General features: G+C 44.3%; 1 protein-coding gene across 1 annotated transcript in view; it reads left to right on the top strand.

Annotated features, from left to right (window-relative positions):
* The window catches only part of LOC110505403 (rho guanine nucleotide exchange factor TIAM2), a 104,925-nt gene extending 79,049 nt beyond the window's left edge, over positions 1–25,876 (top strand). Inside the window, exons 16-27 of the mRNA XM_036962805.2 lie at positions 4,511–4,696; positions 8,254–8,322; positions 9,292–9,417; positions 9,890–9,998; positions 12,939–13,118; positions 13,218–13,336; positions 13,692–13,800; positions 14,172–14,230; positions 21,849–21,951; positions 22,053–22,140; positions 22,376–22,521; positions 23,265–25,876. Coding sequence (XP_036818700.2) covers positions 4,511–4,696; positions 8,254–8,322; positions 9,292–9,417; positions 9,890–9,998; positions 12,939–13,118; positions 13,218–13,336; positions 13,692–13,800; positions 14,172–14,230; positions 21,849–21,951; positions 22,053–22,140; positions 22,376–22,521; positions 23,265–23,953 — 1,983 coding nt within the window. The 3' untranslated portion in view covers positions 23,954–25,876. The remainder of the gene's footprint in view (positions 1–4,510; positions 4,697–8,253; positions 8,323–9,291; positions 9,418–9,889; positions 9,999–12,938; positions 13,119–13,217; positions 13,337–13,691; positions 13,801–14,171; positions 14,231–21,848; positions 21,952–22,052; positions 22,141–22,375; positions 22,522–23,264) is intronic.
* The last annotated feature ends 277 nt before the right edge of the window (positions 25,877–26,153 follow it).

Raw genomic sequence — 26,153 nt, 5'->3', positions numbered from 1 at the left:
AATAATTGAATAACATAGATTTCTACATTTATTTTGCAACGCGAGCGGTGTAGTCAGGGTATGAGGGGGTGTGGTGTATGGCCAATATACCACGGCTAAGGGCTGATCTTATCCACGACGCAACACGGAGTGCCTGGATACAGCCCTTAGTCATGGTATATCGGCCATATACCACAAACTCCTGAGGTGCCGTATTGCTATTAACTGGTTACCAATGTAATTAGAGCAGTACAAATAAATGTTTTGTCATACCTGTGGTATACGGTCTGATATACCACGGCTGTCAGCCAATCAGCATTCAGGGCTCGAACCAACCAGTTTATAGTTAAGTATGTTGTATACAGTGCATGTAGCAGCTCCCCATGGGAGAAATGGTCAATTCACTGTCATACTGCAGTAGATCTTGAGGGTGTGCTGCTCCAACTGAGTCACTGTGTCACTCTTCTTATTCTCTAGTATTATTTATTTTACTCAGTCCACTGGTTGTCCAGCCTGTCTCTGGAGGGTTGACTTGGCTTTTCTTTTTTTATGCTTTTGCTTTATATCAGAGTCTGTCCTTTCCATAGCCTGCTAGATGTTCAGTCAGATGTTATCAGACATCCCCTGTGGCAGGTTTCTGGACCAGCGGTAGGTAGTGTTTGCTATCACCCAGCTACATGTTCTATCCGGGCACCAGGTCATGTGGCTAGGAGAAGGCTTACCCATCATTGACTGCTCCCGACTGCTTTCAATTGATTGGACCTAGTTTCATGTTGAGGGAAGTGGTTTGCTGCTATGTTACCGTTCCTCTGCTGTCATTTGATATTGATGTGATCTGGGGGGGGTGTAATGCTTTTTGTCTCACACCCCTATGGGGACTTATCATGAAACATGCACTCTGAAGTCTCCGACATTCTCTGAAGTATTCCACGCACTCTGAAGAACCGGTGGAATAATATTTGTTTAGTATGAAAAATAAAGCGTATAATGGGAATAGAAGACTGGGGCCCTCCCTCCCTGTTTGATTTATGTGAAACTCTCTTTATTTATTGAGCTTTAAAAAGCAGATGGCAACGTTGCACAATGGGCCTAACCTGAGGGATGAATCAGCCTCTGTTAGAGCCTTACTGTGGTGTGACAGGACACTCTCCTTTGAGCAATGGGCTGAGCCGGCCCGAGGGACACCCCATATTTTATCCCTGGCTTTATACTTTAGACTTTCCATTTGGGATTGTTTATTTTCTTAAAGAGAGTCTTTTGGCGCCGGGAGGATTCTTTTCTTTAATTTGAAAGCGATTCATCTCTTAAAGTAGGCTTAGCCTTCTGCTTTTAATTACTCTATTTTAATGTCTGGCAGAGATACGGGAGAATGGACAGTATCCGGCGTCACTCAACTGTTTGACAGCTCTTGTTTCTCTTTGGGCTGGGTTTGTTTCTAATCTCACTGTATTTGAGTACTATTTTAATATGACGTCAGGGGAGGCCTTTTGACCTTGGATTAGGAGCCTCTTGGGTGTGTTTGGCTGCCACTGGGTGTATGAGCGAGCAGAAGAGAGGTTGTGTGTGTGTGTGTGTGTGTGAATGACACCTTGCCCGTGGGTGGAAAATACCAGACTGGATAATCGCACTGTTGGCACGTCAAGCAGGAGCGATAATCTCTCCACAAACGACTCCTCTTCACAAACCGCTCCTTCTGACATCTCCCATGTCAACACGTCTAGGACTTCACATGAACAATACCCAAATAAATATCAGCCAACTGTTTCCAGTGTTAAATGTTCAGTGAAGTTATCCACACACTTTCAGACATTCCGACACCTTTTTGGACACACATTTGTGCTGCGTTCTGAGAATGCTGTTCACTTCAAGGGGTGGGGACGTAGTGGAATCTAATGGAATATGTTGCTTCTATACTGAGACCGTAGTTAGGCTAGTTAATTGTGTTGTTGTGTTGGAATGGTCTGCCCACACAGGCCTAAGCTTCCAGTCCTGGATTGGATTTGGAACAATCAGCTAGTTGTCACTCAGCTTTGTCTGCAAACAGCAGACCCAGCAGCAGGACACCCCTCAGTACGATGTTGTTTACCAGGAAGCATAGCTTCTTAACATAGGCTTGGACTCATGTTTTTATTGAAAAGCACCCACAATTGTTCATTCGAGGACCACCTCTGGCCTGTTGAACAGACACCGCTGTTCCTGACCGTGTGACAGTGCAACAGTGAGGCTTGCGGGCCAGAAGAGTCCTCATTGTGTTGATGTATTGAGAGGCCAGGCCTCAGGCTTGTGGCAGCATGACACTGGCAGCCTGACCTCTGCATTATACCCTCTGGAAGCTGACAAGGGTCACGTGGACCAGAGATGGGGTGAGAGAGACCGACAGAAAGAAAAAGAGAGCGAGGGAGGAATTCCCCTCCGTTCGCACTGTCCGCTCGGTCCGGCCGTCTGATTGATAGATATGCAGATTGGTGCGGGCAGCAGTTTTTAGTCAAATGCCTACGCTCACAGAACCTCTAGACTCAGGATCAATGGCTAGCTCCCATCAAATGGCCCCTGGAGAGCGAGGTGTTCTGTAGACTGAGGCTTCTCCTGGCCTGGTGGAGGAGGAGGAGGAGGAAGACGACGTGACAGACAGGGGGGTTCAGTCACTAATGAGGAAGAGGCGGAGTGTGGGAATACTGAACGTGAGGATCTGATTAGGACTATCAAGTACTGTCCACTCAAGAACAACTAATTGCCATTTTAGTGGTCAGGTCCAGTCCTGCCGTGATGCCAGCGTGCAGGTCAGGTAGGCTGCATAGGAAAGGCTGTAACCTGGCCTGTAGGACCCAGAGACAGGCCACAGCAGCCTGGAGGCTCCTCTACAGACTACTCTTCATGGTGAGTAGGACAGAGAGGGACGAGAGGCTTGCCATGGGAGTAGAAATGACCATCCAAAGAAGGAAGGACAGCATTAGTGGGGTTTAGCCTTTCACTGTTTAGTTGTTCAAGTGTGGCGATGGGTATCAACCTCGGGCTCAACATGTTTTAGGGCTGTAGGTGTTGTGACAGAGAGGTTAAAACTATTCCTCATGGGGAGAGGGAGATGTCTGGCTTTACAACAGGGAGACCAGATGGGCTAATTGGTAGGATAGGATTTAGATAATTCTTCTTAGAATCCCCACAGGCTTCATGGTTGTTTAATCAGAAGAAAACAGTCAGTTCCCTATGTTGTGTAAGTGGGCTTTAGTATAAGCGCTAAAACTGTGAGAGGAGCCCAGATGTAGCAGGAGCTGTCAAGCGTAAGCAGAATAGGGAGGGAGAGTTGAGACTAGCGCTGTCGGATGTGCTTGTCCATTCTCCGGGTGCATTGCTGCCTCCCGCTCCCCCTCTCCATGGTTCCCGAGCGGCCTGTTCGCGGATCTTAATTGATTGGATATTTGGGTTAGCCGTCAGGCGTTCGGCTCAGACTTGGTCAGATTGTTGTGTGAGACAGGGAGACTTCTGAGTCATACCCCCCCCCCCCCTAGTCGTTCTCACAGGTCACCCCTATTAAGTTGCTGAAAGGTCATGCTGCGAGAATGGGAGAATCCTTCTGTGTGTGTGTGGCATCAGAAACGAACGTTATCTGTCTGTGTGAGGCTAGTTTGCCTCTGAAGCTGCCGCAGGGTATCTGATTAATATGTCAACAAGTTATCCTATCCAAGTCTCATAGCCTTTTCAGCTGCAATATGGAGAAGCTTTGGTCTGTGTTAGTGTGTGGGTGAAACATATTCACTACATTCAGTGTGTGTGCTTGAGCTTGTGTGTGTGGATGCCGATGCTTGCCCTGCGTCTGTTCTTTTGTGTATCTACAGTGTATAGCCTTCAGTGTGTTAACACAGTGGGTCAGCTTAGTCTCTGTAATTATCCTAGCTCACGCGGAGACCCAGAGCTGCTGGCTGGGTGGTCATGTCTAGAGGCCAGCCAAGCCTAGCCTACTCCTAGCCTGAATCCCATTCCCCTCAGTGGGGGCCTGAGCCACCAGCCCCCTGCCCCAAGACCCCTGCCATAGCCATGCTGCTCCCACAGTGCTGCCTAGTTCTGTCCTCTCTACAGATTAGAATGGAAGCTGCTTTGGCACCCTCCTGAGTAACCATGCTATAATTAAGCAATAAGGCCCAGGGTGTGCGTGTGTGTGTTTGTGTGTGTTATATGACCATTATACCACGGCTAAGAGCTGTCCTTTTGCATGACACAATGCGGAGTGCCTGGATGCCCTTAGCCGTGGTATATCGGCCAACTACCTCAATAGCGATAGGTCTGAGTAGAGGTTTTGCAGGGCATGTTGGCAGCTCCTCTGCAGTGGAGAGCAGCCTGTGAGTACTGGAAACATAGAGCTACAGGAGCCGATGACAGCTCTGTCTGATACCGTATTACTGTGCTGATTGATGGGGATATTGTTTTATGATTGATGTATTAACAAAAGTCCTTGTGATCCTAATACGCTTTGTGCCTACATGTTACTGTTCTCCTGTGGTCCCTAACCACTCTGTTTCTCTATCGCCCCCTGCAGAGCGTGGAGACGCTGTACCACACCTTCCAAGAGGGCTCCGGGGGCCTGATGGAGGGCCACAAAGATCCCCCGAACCCAGGGGCTGAGCCCACCCTGCTCAGAACCTGCCCCCGACACATGAGCTCCACCGAGAGGCTCAGCAAGGTCATCCAGGAGCTGGTGGACACAGAGAAGTCCTACGTCAAGGTCATTCTTTTTTATAGTTCTTGAAGATAATGGCCAATTTCCCAATTCAGTTTATTTAGTTGAGCCAGGATAAAGAGACAGGGCATAGGAAAGCAAAGCCACTGAAGAGTAACAAGACATGATCTATTTCTGTGGTGTCATGGGGAGTAACAAAGAAGCCCTACCTACCGCACAGCACTAGCCTGTTTCATTATGCTCTACAGTACATAGGCTCATCATTCAGAGGCCGTGTACAGCTCAACTTTCCATCTCACCCCTTTTCTCAGAGTACATTAAGGACCTCCTCTCATGATCTCCACCTCGTCTGTCTTCATTTGTGTCAGTCGGCTGATTGTCCTACAACCCTCTCTTTTTCTATCTCTCTCTCTATCTCTATCTCTCTATCTCTCTATCTCTCTATCTCTCTATCTCTCTATCTCTCTCTCTCTCTCTCTCTCTCTCTCTCTCTTTCTCTACTCTCTTCTCTCTTCTCTCTTCTCTCTTCTCTCTACTCTCTACTCTCTACTCTCTACTCTCTACTCTCTACTCTCTTCTCTCTTCTCTCTTCTCTCTCCTCTCTCCTCTCTCCTCTCTCCTCTCTCCTCTCTCCTCTCTCCTCTCTCCTCTCTCCTCTCTCCTCTCTCCTCTCTCCTCTCTCCTCTCTCCTCTCTCCTCTCTCCTCTCTCCTCTCTCTCTTCTCTCTCTTCTCTCTCTTCTCTCCTCTCTTCTCTCTTCTCTCCTCTCTTCTCTCTTCTCTCTTCTCTCTTCTCTCTTCTCTCTTCTCTCTTCTCTCTATACTCTCTCTCTCTCTAACCCCTCTTTCTCAATTCAAGGCTTTATTGGCATATGTTAACATTGCCAAAGCAAGTGAAGTAGATAATATACAAAAGTGAAATAAACAATCAAAGTGAACAGTAAACATTACACTCACAGAAGTTCCAAAAGAATAAAGACATTACAAATGTCATGTTATGTATATATACTGTGTTGTAACGACATGCAAATGGTTAAAGTACAAAAGAGAAAATAAATAAACATAAATATGGGTTGTATTTACAGTGGTGTTTGTTCTTCACTGGTTGCCCTTCTTCACTGGTTACCCATTCTGCTCTGCATGCATTATTTGGTGTTTTACGTACACAGAGGATATTTTTGCAGAATTCTGCATGCAGAGTCTCAATTTGGTGTTTGTCCCATTTTGTGAAGTCTTGGTTGGTGAGCGAACCCCAGACCTCACAACCATAAATGGCAATGGGTTCTATAACTGATTCAAGTATTTTTAGCCAGATCCTAATTGGTATGTCGAATTTTATTTTCCTTTTGATGGTATAGAAGGCCCTTCTTGTCTCTCAGATCGTTCACAGCTTTGTGGACTTTACCTGTGGCGCTGATGTTTAGGCTAAGTTATGTATAGTTTTTTGTGTGCTCTAGGGCAACAGTGTCTAGATGGAATTTGTATTTGTGGTCCTGGCGACTGGACCTTTTTTGGAGCACCATTATTTTGGTCTTACTGAGATTTATTGTCAGGGCCCAGGTCTGTCAGAATCTGTGCAGAAGATCTAGGTGTTGCTGTAAGCCATCCTTGATTGGGGACAGAAGCACCAGATTATCAGCAAACAGTAGACATTTGACTTCAGATTCTAGTAGGGTGAGGCCGGGTGCTGCAGACTGTTCTAGTGCCCTCGCCAATTCGTTGATATATATGTTGAAGAGGGTGGGGCTTAAGCTGCATCCCTGTCTCACCCCACGGTGGGAAGAAATGTGTGTGTGTTTTGACACCTGTTGTTTGTGTACATGGATTTTATAATTGTTTTCACATTGTTTTCACTGAGGAAATGTACGAGTCTGCTGTTAATAATAATGCAGAGAATTGTCCAAAGGTTGCTGTTGACGCATATCCCACGATAGTTATTGGGGTCAAATTTGTCTCCACTTTTGTGGATTGGGGTGATCAGTCCTTGGTTCCAAATATCAGGGAAGATGCCAGAGCTAAGGATGATGTTAAAGAGTTTTAGTATAGCCAATTGGAATTTGTTGTCTGTATATTTTATAATTGAATTGAGGATACCATCAACACCACAGGCCTTTTTGGGTTGGAGGGTTTTTATTTTGTCCTGTAGTTCATTCAAGATAATTGGAGAATCCAGTGGGTTCTGGTAGTCTTTAATAGTTGATTCGCAGATTTGTATTTGATCATGTATATGGTTTTGATGTTTGTTCTTTGTTATAGGGCCACAAAGATTAGAGAAGCTGTTTACCCATATCTCCATTTTGGATAGGTAATTCTTCATGTTTGTTTAGTTTTTTTCAATTTTCGCAGAAGTGGTTAGCTCTCTCTCTCTCTCTCTCTACCCTATAGCTCGTGTCTCTACCCTTTCAATAACATTTCAATTAAATTCAAAGGGCTTTATTGGCATAGGAAACATGTTTACATTGCCAAAGCAAGTGAAATAGGAAATAAACAAGGGAATTTAACAATCAAAAATGAACATTACACTCACTATTTCTTTTTACGAATATAGACATTTCAAATGTTATATTATTTGAACAGTGTTGTAACAATGTGAAAATAGTTGAAGTATTAAAGGGAAAGTAAATAAACCGATAAATATGGGTTGTATTTACAATGGTGTTTGTGCTCCTCTGGTTGTCCTTTTCTTGTGGCAACAGGTCACAAATCTTGCTGCTGTGGTGGCACACTGTGATACTTCACCAAAAATATATGGGAGTTTATCAAGATTGGATTTGTTTTCAAATTCTTTGTGGGTCTGTGGTATCTAAGGGAAATATCTCTCTCTGGTCATACATTTGGCAGGAGGTTAGGAAGTGCAGCTCGGTTTTGTGGGCAGTGTGCACATAGGCAGACCTGGCTCTCAAGAGAAGACCGGCTATGGCGGCCATTCACAATAGCAAGGCTATGCTCATGCTGAGTCTGTACATAGTCAAAGCTTTCCTTAATTTTGCGTCGATCACAGTGGTCAGGAATTCTTTCACTGTGTACTCTCTTTTTAGGGCCAAATAGCATTCCATTATAGTCCTTCTATTCATAGTTTGCTCCGTTTTGTTAATTCTTTCTAATGTGTCAACTAATTATCATTTTTGTTTTCTCATGATCTCTCTCTCTAGTCTCTACGCTATCTCTCGCTCTCTCTCTCTACCCTATCTTTCTCTCTCTCTCTCTACCCTATCGCTCTCCCTCTCAATCACTCTATCTCTCCGAGCGGTGGGTGGGGGATTTGTAGGCGGGAGGGAATGCCTTCCCAACGTCCTCTGCTGCGGCTGAAACCATCTGTCTGTGATGTGCTGCGTTGGCTGGGCGGCGGAGGCCGTAAATCAGCCTAATGAGTATATCTCCAGTGACGCCCTGATGGGCCGCAGCCCCATTAAAACACAGGGAGGGAGAAAGACAGAGAGGAAGATGAAGGGAAAGATAACGGAGTAGTTTTGGGCGGTTGGAGTAACTGTTGATACTGATACCACCCTATGATGCACTGATGATGTACTGTATGTGTCATGAGAGTGGCATTGGTGTTGTCGGATTCACTAACCCACCTCTTGTCTGTCTTGTCTTCCTACAGGACCTGAGTTGCCTCTTTGAGATCTACCTGAAGCCCTTGCAGAATGAGACCTTCCTCACTCTGGATGAGGTATTTAATAATAATAATAATATTGAACCTTTAGTTAACTAGGCAAGTCAGTTAGGAACAAATTCTTATTTACACCCCCGGCCAAACCCTAAGCCGGACGACACTGGGCTAATTGTGCGTCGCCTTATGGGACTCCCGATCAGGGACGGTTGTGATACAGCCCGGGATTGAACCAGGGTCTGTAGTGACACCTCTAGCACTGCAATTGCAGTGCCTTAGACCGCTGTGCCACTTGGGAGTAAAGGATCTCTGGATGAGGTAGAGGAGTTGGTTGGTGGGATGGGTGGAGGGGAGGACGGGGGAGGTAATAGAGATGGAGAATTTTATGAGGTTGGTTCATGATGAAGATGGATAGTTTATTAGATTGGAGTGGTGGTGAGGTTGAATGACCTCTAGTAATGAACTCTCACAACCTCTTCTTATTTAGTCCCTTTCTGACATAGGCCCACATATTAGAAAGCGTGCGCAGGATTCTGTTTATATCTCCAATTGCATTGTTGTCTTCCATTGTTCGATACACAATTGACTCTTCTCTCAGGTTGGGATTAGTCCTTGTGTGACTGTCCCTCCCTGTGAGCCCACAAGGCTATATGGCTGGAGAATGCTGATGTGTAGCTTAAGTCCCACTGAGCTAGGGACATTGATGTAAACTGAGGCTAACCTCAGTCTCAGGACGACGCTCTCACAGGAGAGATCCATCGATACACACTGGGGAGGGGGGCTGATTAAACCACCGTTTATGGACACTCCGACGTGTCTAGGTACACAGCGGAGGAGAGAGCAAGACACCCTGAATATCTTTTAATGAAGGTGTGGGAGAGCCAGGGAGTGGGAGATTGTATTAGAGGTGGAAGGAAAGAGAGGCTGTTCCTAAGTGCCTCTCACACGTGGGACATTTGAGGTGGAGGTGAACGAGTGACTGCCTGCTGTTAGGTCTTTGACCAGGCTCCTGTCTCTCCTTTCATTCAGATGGATAGTCTGTTTGGCAGCCTGCCAGAGATGCTGGACTTCCAGCGGGTGTTCCTGCAGACACTGGAGGAGAGGATCGCCTCTTCACCTGACTTCCGAACCCTGGAGACCCCTGAGCAGTTTAAGGTACGGTAGTTTGGAGTACACACACACGTGCCCCTTATGTTACAGCTGCCTCTGCCAAACATCTCTTGCAGTAATCACACTTGACATGAAACCGCATACTCACAGGCTTATTAACCAGTTAGCTATGATGTTCTGTCACACCTTGGGATATTCATTATTGAAGAGATGTCACAGGTTCACGCATGGTTGATTTACTGCATCGACAAGGCAACGTGTGTGGCCTATTGATTTTGTGATGTTGACTTGAAGAATTGTATCTCCAAATCAAAGAGCACTGGACTCAGAGGTTAGAGGGGGTGGGGCCTGGGGGATTTTAAACACTGTCCCATGGGAGGCAGGTGAGCGTGGTCAGGTCACGACTTCAAATGTTCTCTCCCATCCCTCTCTCCTTCACACTCTCCCTCCGTCTCTCTCTTTCTCTCTCTCTCTCTTGGCTGTCTCTGTCTCTCTCTCTCTCTCTCTGTGATTCCAGAAGCTTCTCTTCTCTCTGGGTGGATCCTTCCTGTACTACGCTGATCACTTCAAGCTCTACAGCGGTTTCTGTGCCAACCACATCAAGGTCCAGAAAGTCCTGGAGAGAGGTACGGGTCTCCCCTCTACCCTACGCTCTACCCACTTGTACCTCCATGAAATCATCCCCACCATCCCCATGTAAATAACATGGTTGACTGGGCTCCTATGGTCCAGGATCAACAAGGAACTCCGGTAAAATGTCTCTGAGAGGAGCTACTCGCTTGGTAAAAGTGATGTGATGCAATTCCACTTCAACCTCCTCTCTCCTTGTCTTAACTCTATCAATCTGGACTCCCTACGTTGTCTTTCATATCAATTCAACTGTGAAAGGCTTCCCACTGTAAAACTGTGAAAGTGCCTAGGCTAGCTGAAGTCTCCCCCATTGCGCTGCACAGCTGAAGCTGGTCTATAATGAGAGAGAGACTATTAAACGCTGACGAGGACTGCTAGTAATTTTGAGCGGCCCTGTGTATATGATTGAATATAAACGTTGAACTGAATTTATTTCTATGACGTTGGCCTCCTCCATTTTGGGCACACTGCCCAGTGCAGAATGAATTAAACAGAGTGGGGAAATTGCACCCTTGTGCCTCTTAAATTCCTCCCATTACAAGATTCTGTGCGGCATTCCTTGAAGCAGGTACCGAAATTGAGTTTTAATGGCACAGGGAGAATCTGGCAAGTGGTTTGGCCTTTTCCACAACAGTCTCTGATGAATCAGAATGAACTGGAGTAGGAAACAGCAGAGTAAACATGATACATCACTACAGCACTACTGTTACAGGGGAGCAGTGCATTAGAGCAGAACTCTGCAGCACAGTATAGTACAACACACAGCACAGGCCAGCAGTACACAGCACAGCCTAGCACAGTGGAACTCAGCACAGCTGAATGCGGGCACTCACAGAGAATCCGTGGGTGTCTGTCAGCGGTTCTAGTAATTACGCGTTCTCGTTCTCCCTGGGTTCTCGCTGCACACACACTTTGCGTTTACTCGTTAATTGCCTGCCAATTACTGTGTGAAGTGTCAATGCGGATGTCTGTCTGTGGCTCAGAGTGCTATAATGAATACTCTAATGGCATCTCAATCCTTCCACACATAGTGAGACGAACAGCGAGGTGGCGAGGAATGTCAACACCTGACCTCCAGAAAGTCTTTCAATGTGTTACGGTGCTAGACCACACAGCACCCAATATTAGCATCTCTCCACTCTATACACTGTGAATGAAAATCACTGAAACGGTGTTTTGAGTGGAGTGGCAGGCTCATGTCGACACCATGTTTTACAGTATCTACAGTGCATTTGAAAAGTATTCAGACCCCTTGAATTTTTCCACATTTTGTTACGTTACAGCCGTATTCTAATATAGATGCAATCGTTTTTCCCCCCTCATCAATCTACACACAATACCCCATAATGACAAAGCAAAAACAGGTTTTTAGGAATGTTTGCAAATGCATTAAAAGTAATAAACTGAAATATCACATGCACGTCAGTATTCAGACCCTTTACTCAGTACTTTGTTGAAGCACCTTTGGCAGCAATTACAGCCTCCAGTCTTCTTGGGTATGACGCTACAAGCTTGGCACACCTATATTGAGGGAGTTTCTCCCATTGTTCTCTGAAGATCCTCTCAAGCTCTGTCAGGTTGGATGGGGAGCATCGCTACACAGCTATTTTCAGGTCTCTCCAGATATGTTCGATGGGGTTCAAGTCTGAGCTCTGGCTGGGCCACAGGGAAATTCAGAGACTTGTCCTGAAGTCACTCCTTCGTTGTCTTGGCTGCGTGCTTAGGGTCGTTGTCCTGTTGTAAGGTGAACTTTCGCCCCGCTCTGAAACTGGTTTTCATCAAGGATCTCTCTGTACTTTGCTCCGTTCATCGATCCTGAATAGTCTCCCAGTCCCTACCACTGAAAAAAATCCTCACAGCATGATGTGGCTACCACCATGCTTCACTGTAGGGATGGTGCCAGATTTCCTCCAGACGTGACGCTTGGCATTCAGGCCATAGAGTTCAATCTTGGTTTCATCAGACCAGAGAATCTTGGTTCTCATGGTCTGAGAATCTTTAGGTGCCTTTAGGCAAACTCCAAGCAGGCTGTTGTGCCTTTTCAGGCCACTCTATCATAAAGGCCTGATTGGTGGAGTGCTGCAGAGAGGGTTGTCCTTCTGGAAGGTTCTCCCATCTCCACAGAGGAACTCTGGAGCTCTGTCAGACTGACCATCGGGTTCTTGGTCACCTCCCTGATCAACGCCCTTCACCCCCGATTGCTCAGTTTGGACTGGCAGCTAGCTCTAGGAAGAGTCTTGGTGGTTCCAAACTTCTTCCATTTAAGACATTTTTTGGTACCCTTCCCCATAGCTGTCTCGGCACAATCCTGTCTCGGAGCTCTACAGATAATTCCTTTGACCTCATGGCTTAGTTTTTGCTCTGACATGCACTGTCAACTGTGGGACCTTATATAGACAGGTGAGTGCCTTTCCAAATCATGTCCAATCAACTGAATTTACCATGGGTAGACTCCAAGTTGTAGGAACAGGGTGCACCTGAGCTCAATTTCAAGTCTCATCGCAAAGGGTCTGAATACTCATGTAAGTAAGGCATCTGTTTTTTATTTTTAATACATTTGCTAACATTTCTAAAAACCTTTTGTTGCTTTGTCATTATGGGGTATTGTGTGTAGATTGATGAAGAAAAAAAATATATAATCCATTTTAGACGTAACGTAACAAAATGTGGAAAAAGTCAAGGGGTCTGAATACTTTCTGAATGCACTGTACATACATGCAGCGTTGCCATTTTACTTCAGTGGTCATGCTAGGGTGAGAAGTAGCCTATACTGCCCCCCTGTGGACAAGTATTATTGCACCAAGATACCATGGTAGGTCTAATGCTAGCACCACCAAGCACAGTCCTCCAAGCTTGCTGCAGTATGAGAGATGTGATTAAAAGTACTGACATGTACAGGGCTTGGTAAAGTAAGTCTGTTTGTCTGTTGTCTACAGTGAAGACTGACCTGGCCTTTAAGGAGTTTCTGGATGCGAGGAACCCAACGAAGCAGCACTCGTCCACCCTGGAGTCCTACCTGATCAAACCAGTCCAGAGAGTGTTGAAATACCCTCTACTTCTTCGAGAGCTAGTGTCCCTTACTGACACAGACAGCGAGGAGCACTACCACCTCACAGGTACATTGAAGATACACACACACACACACACACACACACACACACACACACACACACACACACACAATAACCCCTCCCTCTCCTCTCCTGTATCCCCAGAGGCCCTGAAGGCCATGGAGAAGGTGGCCAGCCACATCAATGAGATGCAGAAGATCTATGAGGACTATGGCTCTGTGTTTGACCAGCTGGTGGCAGAGCAGAGTGGCCCTGAGAAGGAGGTAGCTATACTGTACCCTGCTGCTATACCCTCTGCCTCTGTTACAGCAGCTTTCATCACACTCACTCATATCTTTAATCTGGACACGTACTTAGGCTAAAACCAGCACAGCCTACGTTTGCTGCATAACCGTCAAGGTCAATTCAGTCTATTCAAGGGTTCTTGGTGATACGTCTCTTCCAGAAACTGGTTGGAAATAGCTAAGTTCCCCTGTAGATACTTCCTCCTATAGATACTCAACATACACCCCACATAGATAGCACTTGGTCGAGCTAGCCGAAGCCTCATTCCCTGTACAGATACAGTACTTAGTATGTCCCTCACACACTGTGGTCAATGGCTCTTCTCTCTCCCAGGTCACAGAGCTTTCCATGGGAGAATTCCTCATGCATTCCTCTGTCGTCTGGCTCAACCCCCATGTCTCGCTGGGCCGCATGAGAAAGGACCCCGACCTGACCGTGTTTGGTGAGTTGGAGAGACACTGTACTGCTACTGCAGCATTATGGGAAAGAGATTGCCTGGCCCCTGCCAGAGGCGGTTGGCAGTCTGTCTGCCTGGACTCTGATCAAATTCCATTTGAAATGCTGAGTCCACTGGCTTTAGACAAACGCATGTAAACCCAACACACATTTAATGACTATCTTTTAGATACATGTATTGTATATCCACCTGAATATTAATGGTACTGATTAACCCTGTTACACCAGTATGATTTGGGGCTTTATGGATATAGTGCCAATATGTTGTAAATTCAGATCGCTTCTGAGGGGATGGATTTCCCCGTGTACATTCCCAAAGTTGTGTTCATCCTCAGTGTTCATGTCGTTTCTCTTCAGTGTTCAAGAAGGCGGTAATACTCGTCTATAGGGAGAGCAACAAGCTCAAGAAGAAGATGGTGAGTCCTCTCTCTCTATCGCTTTCATTTACTTTTATACAGGGGTGAAGGTTAGCCGGTATGGCACCTCGGCAAAATAAATAGAGGGGGTACGCCGTAGCGGTTAAACGTCACCCTATCATAATTAATACCACATGTCCAAAAACTATAGATCATTACACTATTATTTAACATTACGGCATGTCAGCCGCATGGAAAAGGAGCGAACTGACTTGAAGCTGGGTGGTATACGCTCCAAATTGATTTATGGTTTGACCAGAATACTTACATTTTGCAAAGGCAGAGATGAGTGGCCCGACACTGAGGTGCACATGGACGCAAATCAGGCTACAAGTGTAGGCCTAATGACATTCAGATATTGTCATTACAGTACATGTAGGTGTTTTATAACAGAGGTCTCTTTCCATTCATCAAATGGCAGGTGCACAGTGTTGGGGTTGGATACTGGGAATATTTTCTGAGCGGATGAGCGTTCACGGGTAGCCTACAGAAGCCCCCTTTTGAAGTGATTGTTTGACAATCAGATGAAAACTTCATGACTGGTTGTGTTTCTGCCACATTAAAAGGCATAGACGGCGTGTCCATAAAGTTTTCCCTAAAGTAAAGAATTACATTTTCAAAATGATAATGCCAAATTAGCTTAGGCCTAATCTTGTGTCCTATCTAAACAGGAATAAATACAACCATTCAAAATAGGATCATTAGCTTAAAAACAATTGCATAGCCTACAGTTGGAAGGGCCCGCATTTTGGGGAGCTTCCGCTGCAAATACCAAATAAATGATTGTTGATTTGTGACTGTCGGTGAAAAGCAGAGAGACCCAGCCAGGCATATTGCAATATTTGAAAATACAATCGCGGATAAACTGTTTGGAAAGCTAATGGCTATTGCTGTAGAGATGACAATGAAAAAATTTCGGTCTGTCTTTTAGTTATCAAAATTCTCAACTTAATTGAGAGTAGAGTAGAGGGCTTAGAGAGCTGCCCTGCAGTACACCCTACTTTACATGTTTGACATTAGAGAAGCTGCCATTAAAGAAAACCCTTTGAGTTATATTAGATAGATAGCTCTGAATCAACTATATGGCAGAGGTTGAAAAGCCATAACATAGAACTTTTTTCAACAACAGGTTATGGTCAATAATATCAAATGCTGCACTGAAGTCTAACAGTACAGCTCCCACAATCTTATTATCAATTTCTTTCAACCAATCATCAGTCATTTGTGTCAGTGCAGTACATGTTGAGTGCCCTTCTCTATAAGCACGCTTAAAGTCTGTTGTTAATTTGTTTACAGAGAAATAGCATTCTATTTGGTCAAACACATTTTTTTCCAACAGTTTGCTAAGAGCAGGCAGGAAGCTTATAGGTCTTCTGTTAGAACCAGTAAAGGCTGCTTTACCGCTCTTGGGTAGCGGAATTACTTTGGCTTCCCTACAGGCCTGAGGACAAAGACTTCCTCTAGGTTCAGATAAAAAATATGACAGATAGGAGTGGCTATAGAGTCAGCTACCATCCTCAGTTGCTTTCCATCTAAGTTGTCAATGCCAGGAGGTTTGTCATTATTGATCGATAACAATACATTTTCCACCTCTCCCACACTAACTTTACAAAATTATAATTTGCAATGCTTTTCTTTCATGATTTGTTTTTTATGAATGAATACAATTGCTCACTGTTCGTTGTTGGCATTTCCTGCCTAAGTTTGCCCACTTTGCCAATGAAATAATCATTAAAATAATTGCTAACATCAAATGGTTTTGTGATGAATAAGCCATCTGATTTGATGAAAGATGGAGTTGAATTTGTCTTTCTGACAAGTTTTTTTCCCCATCATTCTTCATATCATCTTGGCTTCATAGTACAGTTTCTTCTTTTTGTTGAGTTTAGTCACATAATTTCTCAATGTGCAGTAAGTCAGCCAGTCAGATGTGCAGCCAGACTTATTAGCCACTCCGTTTGCCCCATCTCTTTCAACTCCTCCTCAATCCATGGAGCCCCAACAGTTCTAATAGTTAGTTTCTCAACAGGTGCATGTTTATCAATAATTAGAAGAAGCAATTTCATCAAGTGCAGTGTCTGGATGCTCCTCATTAATCACATCAGAACAACAAATATTTTTAACATCATCCACATAAGAGTCACAGCAAAATCTTTTGTATGATCTCTTCTACACCATTTTAGGCCCAGCTGTTGGAACTTTGGCTTTCCTGCATATAGCCACTATATTGTGATCACTGCATCCAATGGGTACGGATACAGCTTTAGAACAAAGTTCTACAGAATTAGTAAAAATGAGATTGATACATGTGGATGATCTTGTTTCTGTAGTGTTTGTAAACACCATGGTAGGTTGATTAATAACCTGAACCAGATTCCAGGCACTGATTACAGTAAGAAGCTTCCTCTTGAGCGGACAGCTTGATGAAAACCAGTCAATATTCAGGTCCCCAAGAAAGTAGACCTCTCTGTTTACATCACATACAGTTGAAGTCGGAAGTTTACATACACTTAGGTTGGAGTCATTAAAACTCATTTTTCAACCACTCCACAAAGTTCTTGTTAACAAACTATAGTTTTGGCAAGTCGGTTAGGACATCTACTTTGTGCATGACACAAGTACTTTTTCCAACAATTGTTTACAGACATATTATTTCACTTATAATTCACTGTATTACAACTCCAGTGAGTCAGAAGTTTACATACACTAAGTTGACTGTGCCTTTAAACAGCTTGGAAAATTCCAGAAAAGGATGTCATGGCTTTAGAAGCTTCTGATAGGCGAATTTACATAATTTGAGTCAATTGGAGGTGTACTTGTGGATGTATTTCAAAGCCTACCTTCAAACTACCTTCAAACTTTGCTTGACATCATGGGAAAATCAAAAGAAATCAGCCAAGAACTCAGAAAAAAATGGTATACCTCCAAGTCTGGTTCATTCTTGGGAGCAATTTCCAAATGCCTGAAGGTACCACGCTCATCTGTACAAACACCATGGGACCTCGCAGCCGTCATACCGCTCAGGAAGAAGACGCATTCTGTCTCCTAGAGATGAACGTACTTTGGTGTGAAAAGTGCAAATCAATCCCAGAACAACAGCAAGGGACCTTGTGAAGATGCTGGAGGAAACGGGTACAAAAGTATCTCTATCCACAGTAAAACGAGTTCTATATCGACATAACCTGAAAGGCCAATCAGCAAGGTAGAAGCCACTGCTCCGAAACCACCAATAAAAAGCCAGACTATGGTTTGCAACTGTACTTGGGGACAAAGATCATACTTTTTGGAGAAATGGCCTGTGGTCTGATGAACCAAAAATAGAACTGTTTGGCCGTAATGATCGTTATGTTTGTAGGAAAAGGGGGGAGGCTTGCAAGCCGAAGAACACCATCCCATCCGTGAAGCACGGGGTGGCAGCATGTTGTGGGGGTGCTTTGCTGCAGGAGGGCCCGGTGCACTTCACAAAATATATGGCATCATGAGGGAGGAAAATGATGTGGATATATTGAAGCAACATCTCAAGACATCAGTCAGGAAGTTAAAGCTTGGTCGCAAATGGGTCTTCCAAATGGACAATGACCCCAAGCATACTTCCAAAGTTGTGGCAAAATGGCTTAAGGAAAACAAAGTCAAGGTTTTGGAGTGGCCTTCACAAAGCCCTGACCTCAATCATATAGAAAATATGTGGGCAGAACTGAAAAAGCGTGTGTCGAGCAAGGAGGCCTACAAACCTGACTCAGTTACACCAGCTCTGTCAGGAGGAATGGGCCAAAATTCACCCAACTTATTGTGGGAAGCTTGTGGAAGGCTACGTGAAACGTTTGACCCAAGTTAAACAATTTAAAGGCAATGCTACCAAATACTAATTGAGTGTATGTAAACTTCTGACCCACTGGGAATGTAATGAAAGAAATAAAAGCTGAAATAAATAATTCTCTCTACTATTATTCTGACATTTCACATTCTTAAAATAAAGTGGTGATCCTAACTGACCTAAGACAGGGAATTTTTACTAGGATTAAATGTCAGGAATTGTGAAACTGAGTTTAAATGTATTTGGCTAAGGTGTATGTAAACTTCCGACTTCAACTGTACACTATCAAGCATTTCTCACACATATTATTTAGATACTGATTGTTAGCACTTGGTGGCCTATAGCAACACCCCTAAAGAAAAGGCTTTAGATGTGCCAGGTAAACCTGCAACCATAACACTTGACATAAGATCTTCTCTAAGCATTACAAGGAAATGGCTCTGAATATATACAGCAACTCATCCCCCACAAGCATTTCTGTCTCTTCTATAGATGTTATATTCTTGTATTGCTACTGCTGTATCATCAAATGAATTGTCTAAGTGAGTCTCAGAAATGGTTAATATATGAATGCTATCTGATGTTAGCAAGTTATTGATTTCATGAACCTTATTTTTTAAGCTACATAAGGAGAAAAAATGTATCTGATATAACCTAGGCCTACTCTACACCACTAGGCACGGCATTGAACAGTATTTCTTGCAATTACACGGCGTGTACAAAACATTAGGAACATAAACTGATCTGATGTCACTTGTTAAATCCACTTCAAATCAGTGTAGATGAAGGGGACAGGTTAAAGAAGGATTTTTAAGCCTTGAGACTGTTTAGACATGGATGTGTGCCATTCAGATGGTGAAGGGGCAAGACAAACATATTGAAGTGCCATTTGAACTGGGTATGGTAGTAGGTGCCAGGCGCACCGGTTTGTGTGTCAAGAACTGCAATGCTGCTGGGTTTTTCACACTCAACAGTTTCCCGTGTGTATCAAGAATCATCCACAACCCAAAGGACATCCAGCCAACAACAGGCCCGTGGTCGAAAACGGGTCATTGATGAAAGAGGACAAAGGAGGCTGACGCACATTGTGCACAGACGGGCTACAGTTGTTCAACTGACAGTCCAGTACAACATTGGTGCCCAAATACCCATAAAAGAATGCACAACTCGTCGTACCTTGACAAAAATGGGGTTTGGCAGCCGATGACCTTAGAGTTGCACTTCTTTCAGCAAAAAACTGCAGTTGCAGTGGCTAAGGAATGAAAACACTGGACACCTGGAGAATTGGAAAAACATTGCCTGGTCTGATTAATCCTGGTTCCTGCGGACACACGCTGATGGGAGGACTAGGTGATGGAGAAAACCACGAGTACATGTATCCATAATGCCTTGTCAACATTGCAGGCTGGTGATGGTGTGATGTGTTTTCTTGGCACATATTGGGCCCCTTGATAAAAGTGGAGCAACGTTTGAATGGCACAAGATATCTGAACATCATTGCCAATCAGGTGCATCGCTTCATGGCAGCAGTGTATCCATCAGCAGGATAATGCCGTATGCCAGAAGGCTAGGATTGTACAGGAATGGTTCCACGAACATGACAGTGAATTCAGCTTCCTGCATTGGCCTGTCCAGTCACCAGATCTCAATCCAATTGAGAATCTGTGGGATGAGATGGAACTAGCTAATCGAAGTAGAGATTTACTACCAGCCAATTTAACACAACTGTGGGAAGCATTGGAGTCAACATGGGCCAGCATCCTTCTTAGGGTTGAATGGCGGGAACCCGGTTACCGAGATTTACCAGGATTAATGGCCCAAAACGACTCCATTTTCTCAGGATAAATAACTGAGAGAAACCGGTAAATTTAAAATAAATGATTTATATGATCAGCGTGGCATGAAATGAAACTGTTAAATGATATGCCGTGTCTAAACCTGGCTTCTCTACGGCCTCGGCATGATAAATCATCAACAGGGTGGGGACAGACAGCCCATCTCAGTCTGGAGCACAGTTCACAATGCATATAGACCTATCATCTCATGGTAACTTTTTCTTGTGACAGAAAGGCCTACATTTGCTACAGTAATATAAAGGCTGAATGATTGTCTAATTTACCCATCTCCATCTGGCTTTAGCGGGTCACCTTGTTTTTTAATGGTAAAGATTTTTTAAAATTGCAGCTGCAGAGCTTTAAAAGAGCCTATCACTCCAATATTGTTGCTTTAAATCAGCACTCTGTCTTTCTCCATCAACTCCATTCAAATGACATCCAAAATAGATAATCCTGTTCTAGATTGACATGTAGTCCAATATTTAGATGTCCTACCTCTTTCAGGCAATGAATTAAATGCAATATTAGCCTTATACTTAGCTAATGAATTATGGGATATGCATAATGCGCTTCTAACTTGTAGCCTCTGTCTCTTGCGCAATAAGCAAGCACCTTTGCTCCACTGGCCTCTCTCCTTAAAAAACGCTCCAAACGCTCTTAGCTCTTGGAGTCCCATGCAGGAAAAGCTAGACCAGACTTTTATTTTTCATATCATTTCTTATACCATTAGACTATTCAAAGAGGGACTCAAGCTCTTGTTTGCTAAATGTTAAATGCAGCAGCCAATCGAACTCACTGGTAGCTTGAAAGACGAGCGAACACGCGATGGCGGTAGACTATAGCAGTTATTTATTCAGACCCATAACAATTTAATCTTTAATCTTTGAATCATTATATTATTCATAATATTCCCATCATAATATTCCCCTAATGTTATTAAATGTGTAAATGTCTGTCTACTAATTATACAAATAGGACTTATTATATTTAAAAATAAAAATGGCATTTGCTAGCCTATACTTGTAACTTTGTAGGCCGTGTGGTTTGAAAGATGTGTGTAATTCCTGTCAATTATAATACAATATAATACAGTACAGTAATACAATTCACACTCAAAAAGATTAGCCTACTGGAGCTAGTTTCATTTAGTTACCCAAAAGAGCATACAGCTAGCTACATCTAAGGGCTTTTCTGTTTTTCTGTTGTGTGTAATGTCCAGTAGCCTACATCATATGTGTTTTCTGGCTTGGGCCCATGAAATGTCTTTAATGTAGGGCACATCAGGCTTGATTTTCGATCAAAGCTCAAATGAAATCCAGACACGACTATTTATATGCTTTATAAGACTTTTGAATGACACATCTGGTTTTGACGGAAAATACCAGGTTACCCAGGAGAAAAGTGATTTATTCTCAGGATGGAACATTTGAAAAATACCAGGACAATATTCAACCATAATCCCCGTGGAATACTTTCGACACCTTGTCGAGTCCATGCCATGACATTTTTAAGAAGGTGGAAGGTGTTCCTAATGTTTTGTACACTCTGTATATTATTAGCCTAAATTATGACTATCCAATCAGCCTACTATTCCTAATGTGATATCTTACATACGTCTGCAAATGCCAGGATGCATGAAATGCTTTGTTTAAAAGGTGAATTTTTATGGTGAAAATGTGCTTCCTGAACATGAAACCCACACACCGCCTATGTTAAAAGGCATTGCATGTTAAAATGATATGACAAATCTTTACTAGGCCCAGGCTACTAAGCCCACAAACATCAGATATTAAATGAATGGGGACTCTATATGGAATTCTATGATTACACCTAGGCTATAAAAAAACACTACATTGTGCGAGCACTTGCATGTCCTGTGCTGATAAGAAATTTACCTTCACCCCTGCTTTCATATGCCTTTGATGTCAATAGTGCCTAACATCTCTCTCGTGTGTGTGTGTGCGTGCAGACCGCCCCTCGCTTGGCGCACTCCCATGGAGACCTAGACCCCTTCAAGTTCCGCTGGCTCATCCCGCTCTCTGCACTGCAGGTCCGACTAGGCAACACTACAGGTAAGAGAGCAAGACACACAAACATGCACATACCATCGTGGCTCTCATTAACTATAGAAGAGATCACAGTCTTTTGAACTTCTCCAATCCCTTCCTCCTAGGAACGGAGACGACCTGCATCTGGGAGCTGATACATACCAAGTCTGAACTGGAGGGAAGGCCAGAGACTGTCTTCCAACTGTGTAGCAGGTAAGAGAGAGCAGCAGTTCTGACTGGAGACTATGGATCTATAGCTCTCATCCTTGACTGCCTTCTACAAGGTCAGGGATGTGCATGGACTCTCTAGCCAATCTGTGGTCCATTGAGTGTCAGGGGGAAATGATCCCCAGCAGGACTACCCCCCCCCCCCCTACTGTAGACTCTTTTAATTAGCCCCTTTCTATCAGCGTATGGTATATCAAGATTTCCGCTGTCTCCTTCCCAGTGTCCCAGAGTGCAAAGTCAACATTATCAAGGTTATCCGCTCCATCCTCCGGGAAAACGTCAGGCGGAACATGCGCCCGGCCGAGAGGGGGTGTAAGGAGCGCCTCACGCCTCTACGCAGCACCCTGCCCTCCTCTGCCAGGATAGGTGAGTCCCATCCCTACCCTGTTCCAAAAAAATCACTGCTTTGATTTCTATTTAAGTGATGATGCCCTCAAAGCCGGTGTTTGGAGGATATATTGGCACAGGTGTTTAGTCTAATGCTGGAAAACTGTGCCAATATATCCTCCAAATACCGGCTTCCAGGGCATCATCACCAACATATTCAAATATTGATTGACATATTTTCATTAAAAAAGTTACTTTGAATAAATTCATCATACTATTTCATCGTTCCACAAGATATAGTTCCAACACAAATCTAGGGTTGCTACCCAAGCCATTTGTGTTATCGGTTCTGTTGCCAGAGACGCGACCCAGTCGTTCAGCTAGAGACAGAATTTGAATTTTGAAATAATGTTGCAAATGTCAGAGAGACAGACAGCAAGGTCTATACAAATCTCTGCAGTTGAAAACTAAATGTTAGTCTGAAAGAAATGTGATAATGTCTAGATGCTTTTTATAGCATCTAGACTTTGGATTGCGCAGTCAGATGAAACAGAGTAAATAGGCATTTTAAAGTCATAGATTTAGCCAGTTGTAACTTCTGAAAGAGACACTGGCTGGAATGCGGTTTTAGCCAATCAGCATTCGGGATTAGACCCACACGTTGTATAACTTTAAATTATATGACCTTGACTTAAAGATTATAAGCCCTCATTGTCCAGATATGAGTGAGTTTATTGCTCAGTTAGCAGTTCTCTCATTCTCCCCCCTCCATCCCCCACCAGGTTCGACCAGAGCCTCCTGGCTGTGTAAGCAGCCCCTGCTGGATCTCCCCTCACCAACCAGCACACTGAAACCTGGCCAGCCTGACTCTGACGAGGGCAGCCTGAGCAGCGGCACCCACAGCTCCTCTGGCGCTCCCCCAGCCAACGGTCCCACACAGCCGAAGACACTGCCCACCCGACAGGCCTGGTCCCGGGGCTCCCTGGGTAGCCAGCGCTCCTCTGTCTCTAGCTCTGTGAAGGAGTCAGACATCTTGAGTGATGAGGACGATGATGAGTTCAGTGAGTCTGGGGGGCGGCAGGAGGGGCAAGGGAGCTCCCCGACGAGCGCCATCGAGGCCCAGTTTCTCAGTCTGAGGCTGTCGGAGGAAGCAGCGTCCTCCCGGGCGCCGGCTCCCCGCGTGCAGCCAGAGGGAGCGGAGGTGGACACCCCGGAGAGCCCGCCCAAACTGGTTCAGGGCCACATCTGCCCCGTGAAGAGGAAAGGCAGCAGCAGCCTGCGGCATAGCCTGGGGGAACACAGCCGTTCCCTGGACAGCCAGACAGACGTGGCAACGATGGACCTCAACGCTCTACTGGAGAGAGAGTTCAGTGTGCAGAGCCTCACCTCCGTGGTTAACGAAGACTGTTTCTACGACCCTACGGACTCCTCAGACACCACATACACTGGCAGTGCCCCCAACGCCTCGTAGGGTCAGGGATGGACACAAGGAGAGGAAGAAGGACCAAACCTCTGCCCAGCCCCTGCTCCCTGCCTCGGGGCATGGGCAATCCCGGTTCTGTTCTGTCCTGTCCCAGGGTATCACAGGGTTCTGTTGTGCCTCAGCTCTGAAGTTAAACTGTGTTCCTGTGAGTGCGTACAGTAAGCTGGTCGTTCCATGAAATTTGTCCTTTTGAGTAGGATAACTTGGTGGTGGGGGGGTTTATTTCACCTAATTTTAAAATTGTCATGAAGAGCACATGTTCTACAATGTACAATGTATAGTAAGTGCCAAATATAGTAACAGGGTTGAGGATTTCATCTTAAATCAGACATAAATCCCCTTGTGACTGGGGAAATGGAAGCATGCTGTGTGCAACAGGGAGGGACAATTTAATGCAAGCTTCTAGCCTGTCTGAGTAACACGTTGAATGTGTTATGCTCGACCCACTCAGTTTTCCACCACAAATCACCAGAAAATGGCACAAAATAGTACAACTAGCTCACCTGCTTTTAAACTTGTATTTGTCTATTAGGTGTTTCTTTGTGTAGAACCTTTGACTGGTACTGTATTTAAAAAGGACTAGTTTCACCATGTTAAAATGAGAGTTCACTTCAAGTAACAGGGTCGATCTTAAAATGAGGGACAGACGTAAATGAATCACTAATCGCATTAAATGAATCCTCTTCAGAAATGACTGTCAAAGCAACAAAAATAAGTAGGGCTTTTACAATGGTGGTGAAACTTGGAGAAATGTAGTAGGTTAACATCTTTCTAGAAGTCGTATATGGTACACATCAAAATGCATATTTATTGAATGTTCCAAGTTGAGCACTTCATTTCATACAACAGGCTTTTAAAATTCAATATTGGTGCACAATTTCGACTGAAAATATCAAAGGGACGCATTACGTGGAACGACCAAGGCAGATCCCACCTGCTTAGCTATGCACAGGTGTAAAAGGACAGATGAGTTGGTTTCCCCCCTAGAGAGAGACGAGGTGACTCTGTCCCTGATAATGACGGCAATGAATCTGCCGAGCACTGATGCACAACGTAGCTCCGCCTCCACCCAGCGCTCTACTGTATATGCCTCACTCTCCCCTTCTCTAAGGGGCCATCTCAATTGGCTTCCTCCCCTCGTCTCCTTGATATAGGAGGGGTGAGTATAATTTTGATGGATAGACTTTGCTCTCATCAGTCAGAGGAAAGGAGATGAGGATGCCACTTGAGATTCACCCTAAAAGCTTCACTTTAACTCGGGACTTTCTGTAGGAGTTAGGGCTCTAGTTCAGCGTTACGTGATTGAACTTTTTAAAGGGAATGTTCCCGTGTTAGCGAAGACTGCATTCTGGGTAAATGTTGCATATGTTCAATGAAGCTTACGTTTCTAAGCTTAAGTCTGTGATGCTTTATCAATAGACTGAACAAAGCCCTTCATCTGAATCAACGGGATTGAATGGACAGATTTTTGCGACTCTGCCTTTCTGTATTTTGTGCACTAAAGTACACTGTTTGCCTATATTTGAAACATCATGGGATTTGTGTTTAAGCAATGTTTATTTATTGATCTGCAAAATAAATGGGGTTAAGGCTTGAATTGAAGAATGTTTTTTTTCGCCCAATTAGATTTATGTTCAGTGTATTGAATGAGTATGGTTGTCGTCCTCCTAAAGCTAGCTTCCAGTGTGTACAGGCGTTGTCAAATAAAACTGCATGATTTAATTGAAACCATGCGTTGTCAACTTGCCCTGTTTGCAGCTCCCATACGTTTCTTTTCTATGTACTTGTGTACATATTTTTCCAGAATAGCTGTACTGTAAGTTAATTTGAATCTTTTATATTCTTACACATACTTGACATTTCTACAGGTAGATACGGCTGTCATTTGCAATAAATACAGTACCACAAGTAGTTTGGGTATATTTTTGTAAAGGTACTTTATTTTTTAGCCGTTGCATCTTGATGCTACTGTTTGCCCTCGACTCCACTTTAACGCTTGCGTACCAATGAATGTGAAAAGCCCCTTTTCTTATGGAACTGTTTTATAAATAAACGTTATCTGCGAGAGCGCTTGTTTCATTTCAAAGCTGCCTCAGTCTGCCTTTAAGCTCATCTCATTGAACGCTTGTTTCAGCTCCATCCCTTGTTGAGCTGAAAGAAAAATGAAGACTCCTTGTCCTCTACATTG

This window comes from Oncorhynchus mykiss, chromosome 25 (genome assembly GCF_057628025.1).
Source record: "Oncorhynchus mykiss isolate SJ-2025 chromosome 25, ASM5762802v1, whole genome shotgun sequence".
NCBI classification, from domain to species: domain Eukaryota; kingdom Metazoa; phylum Chordata; class Actinopteri; order Salmoniformes; family Salmonidae; genus Oncorhynchus; species Oncorhynchus mykiss.
This window is presented reverse-complemented; position numbering and strand designations above follow the sequence as displayed.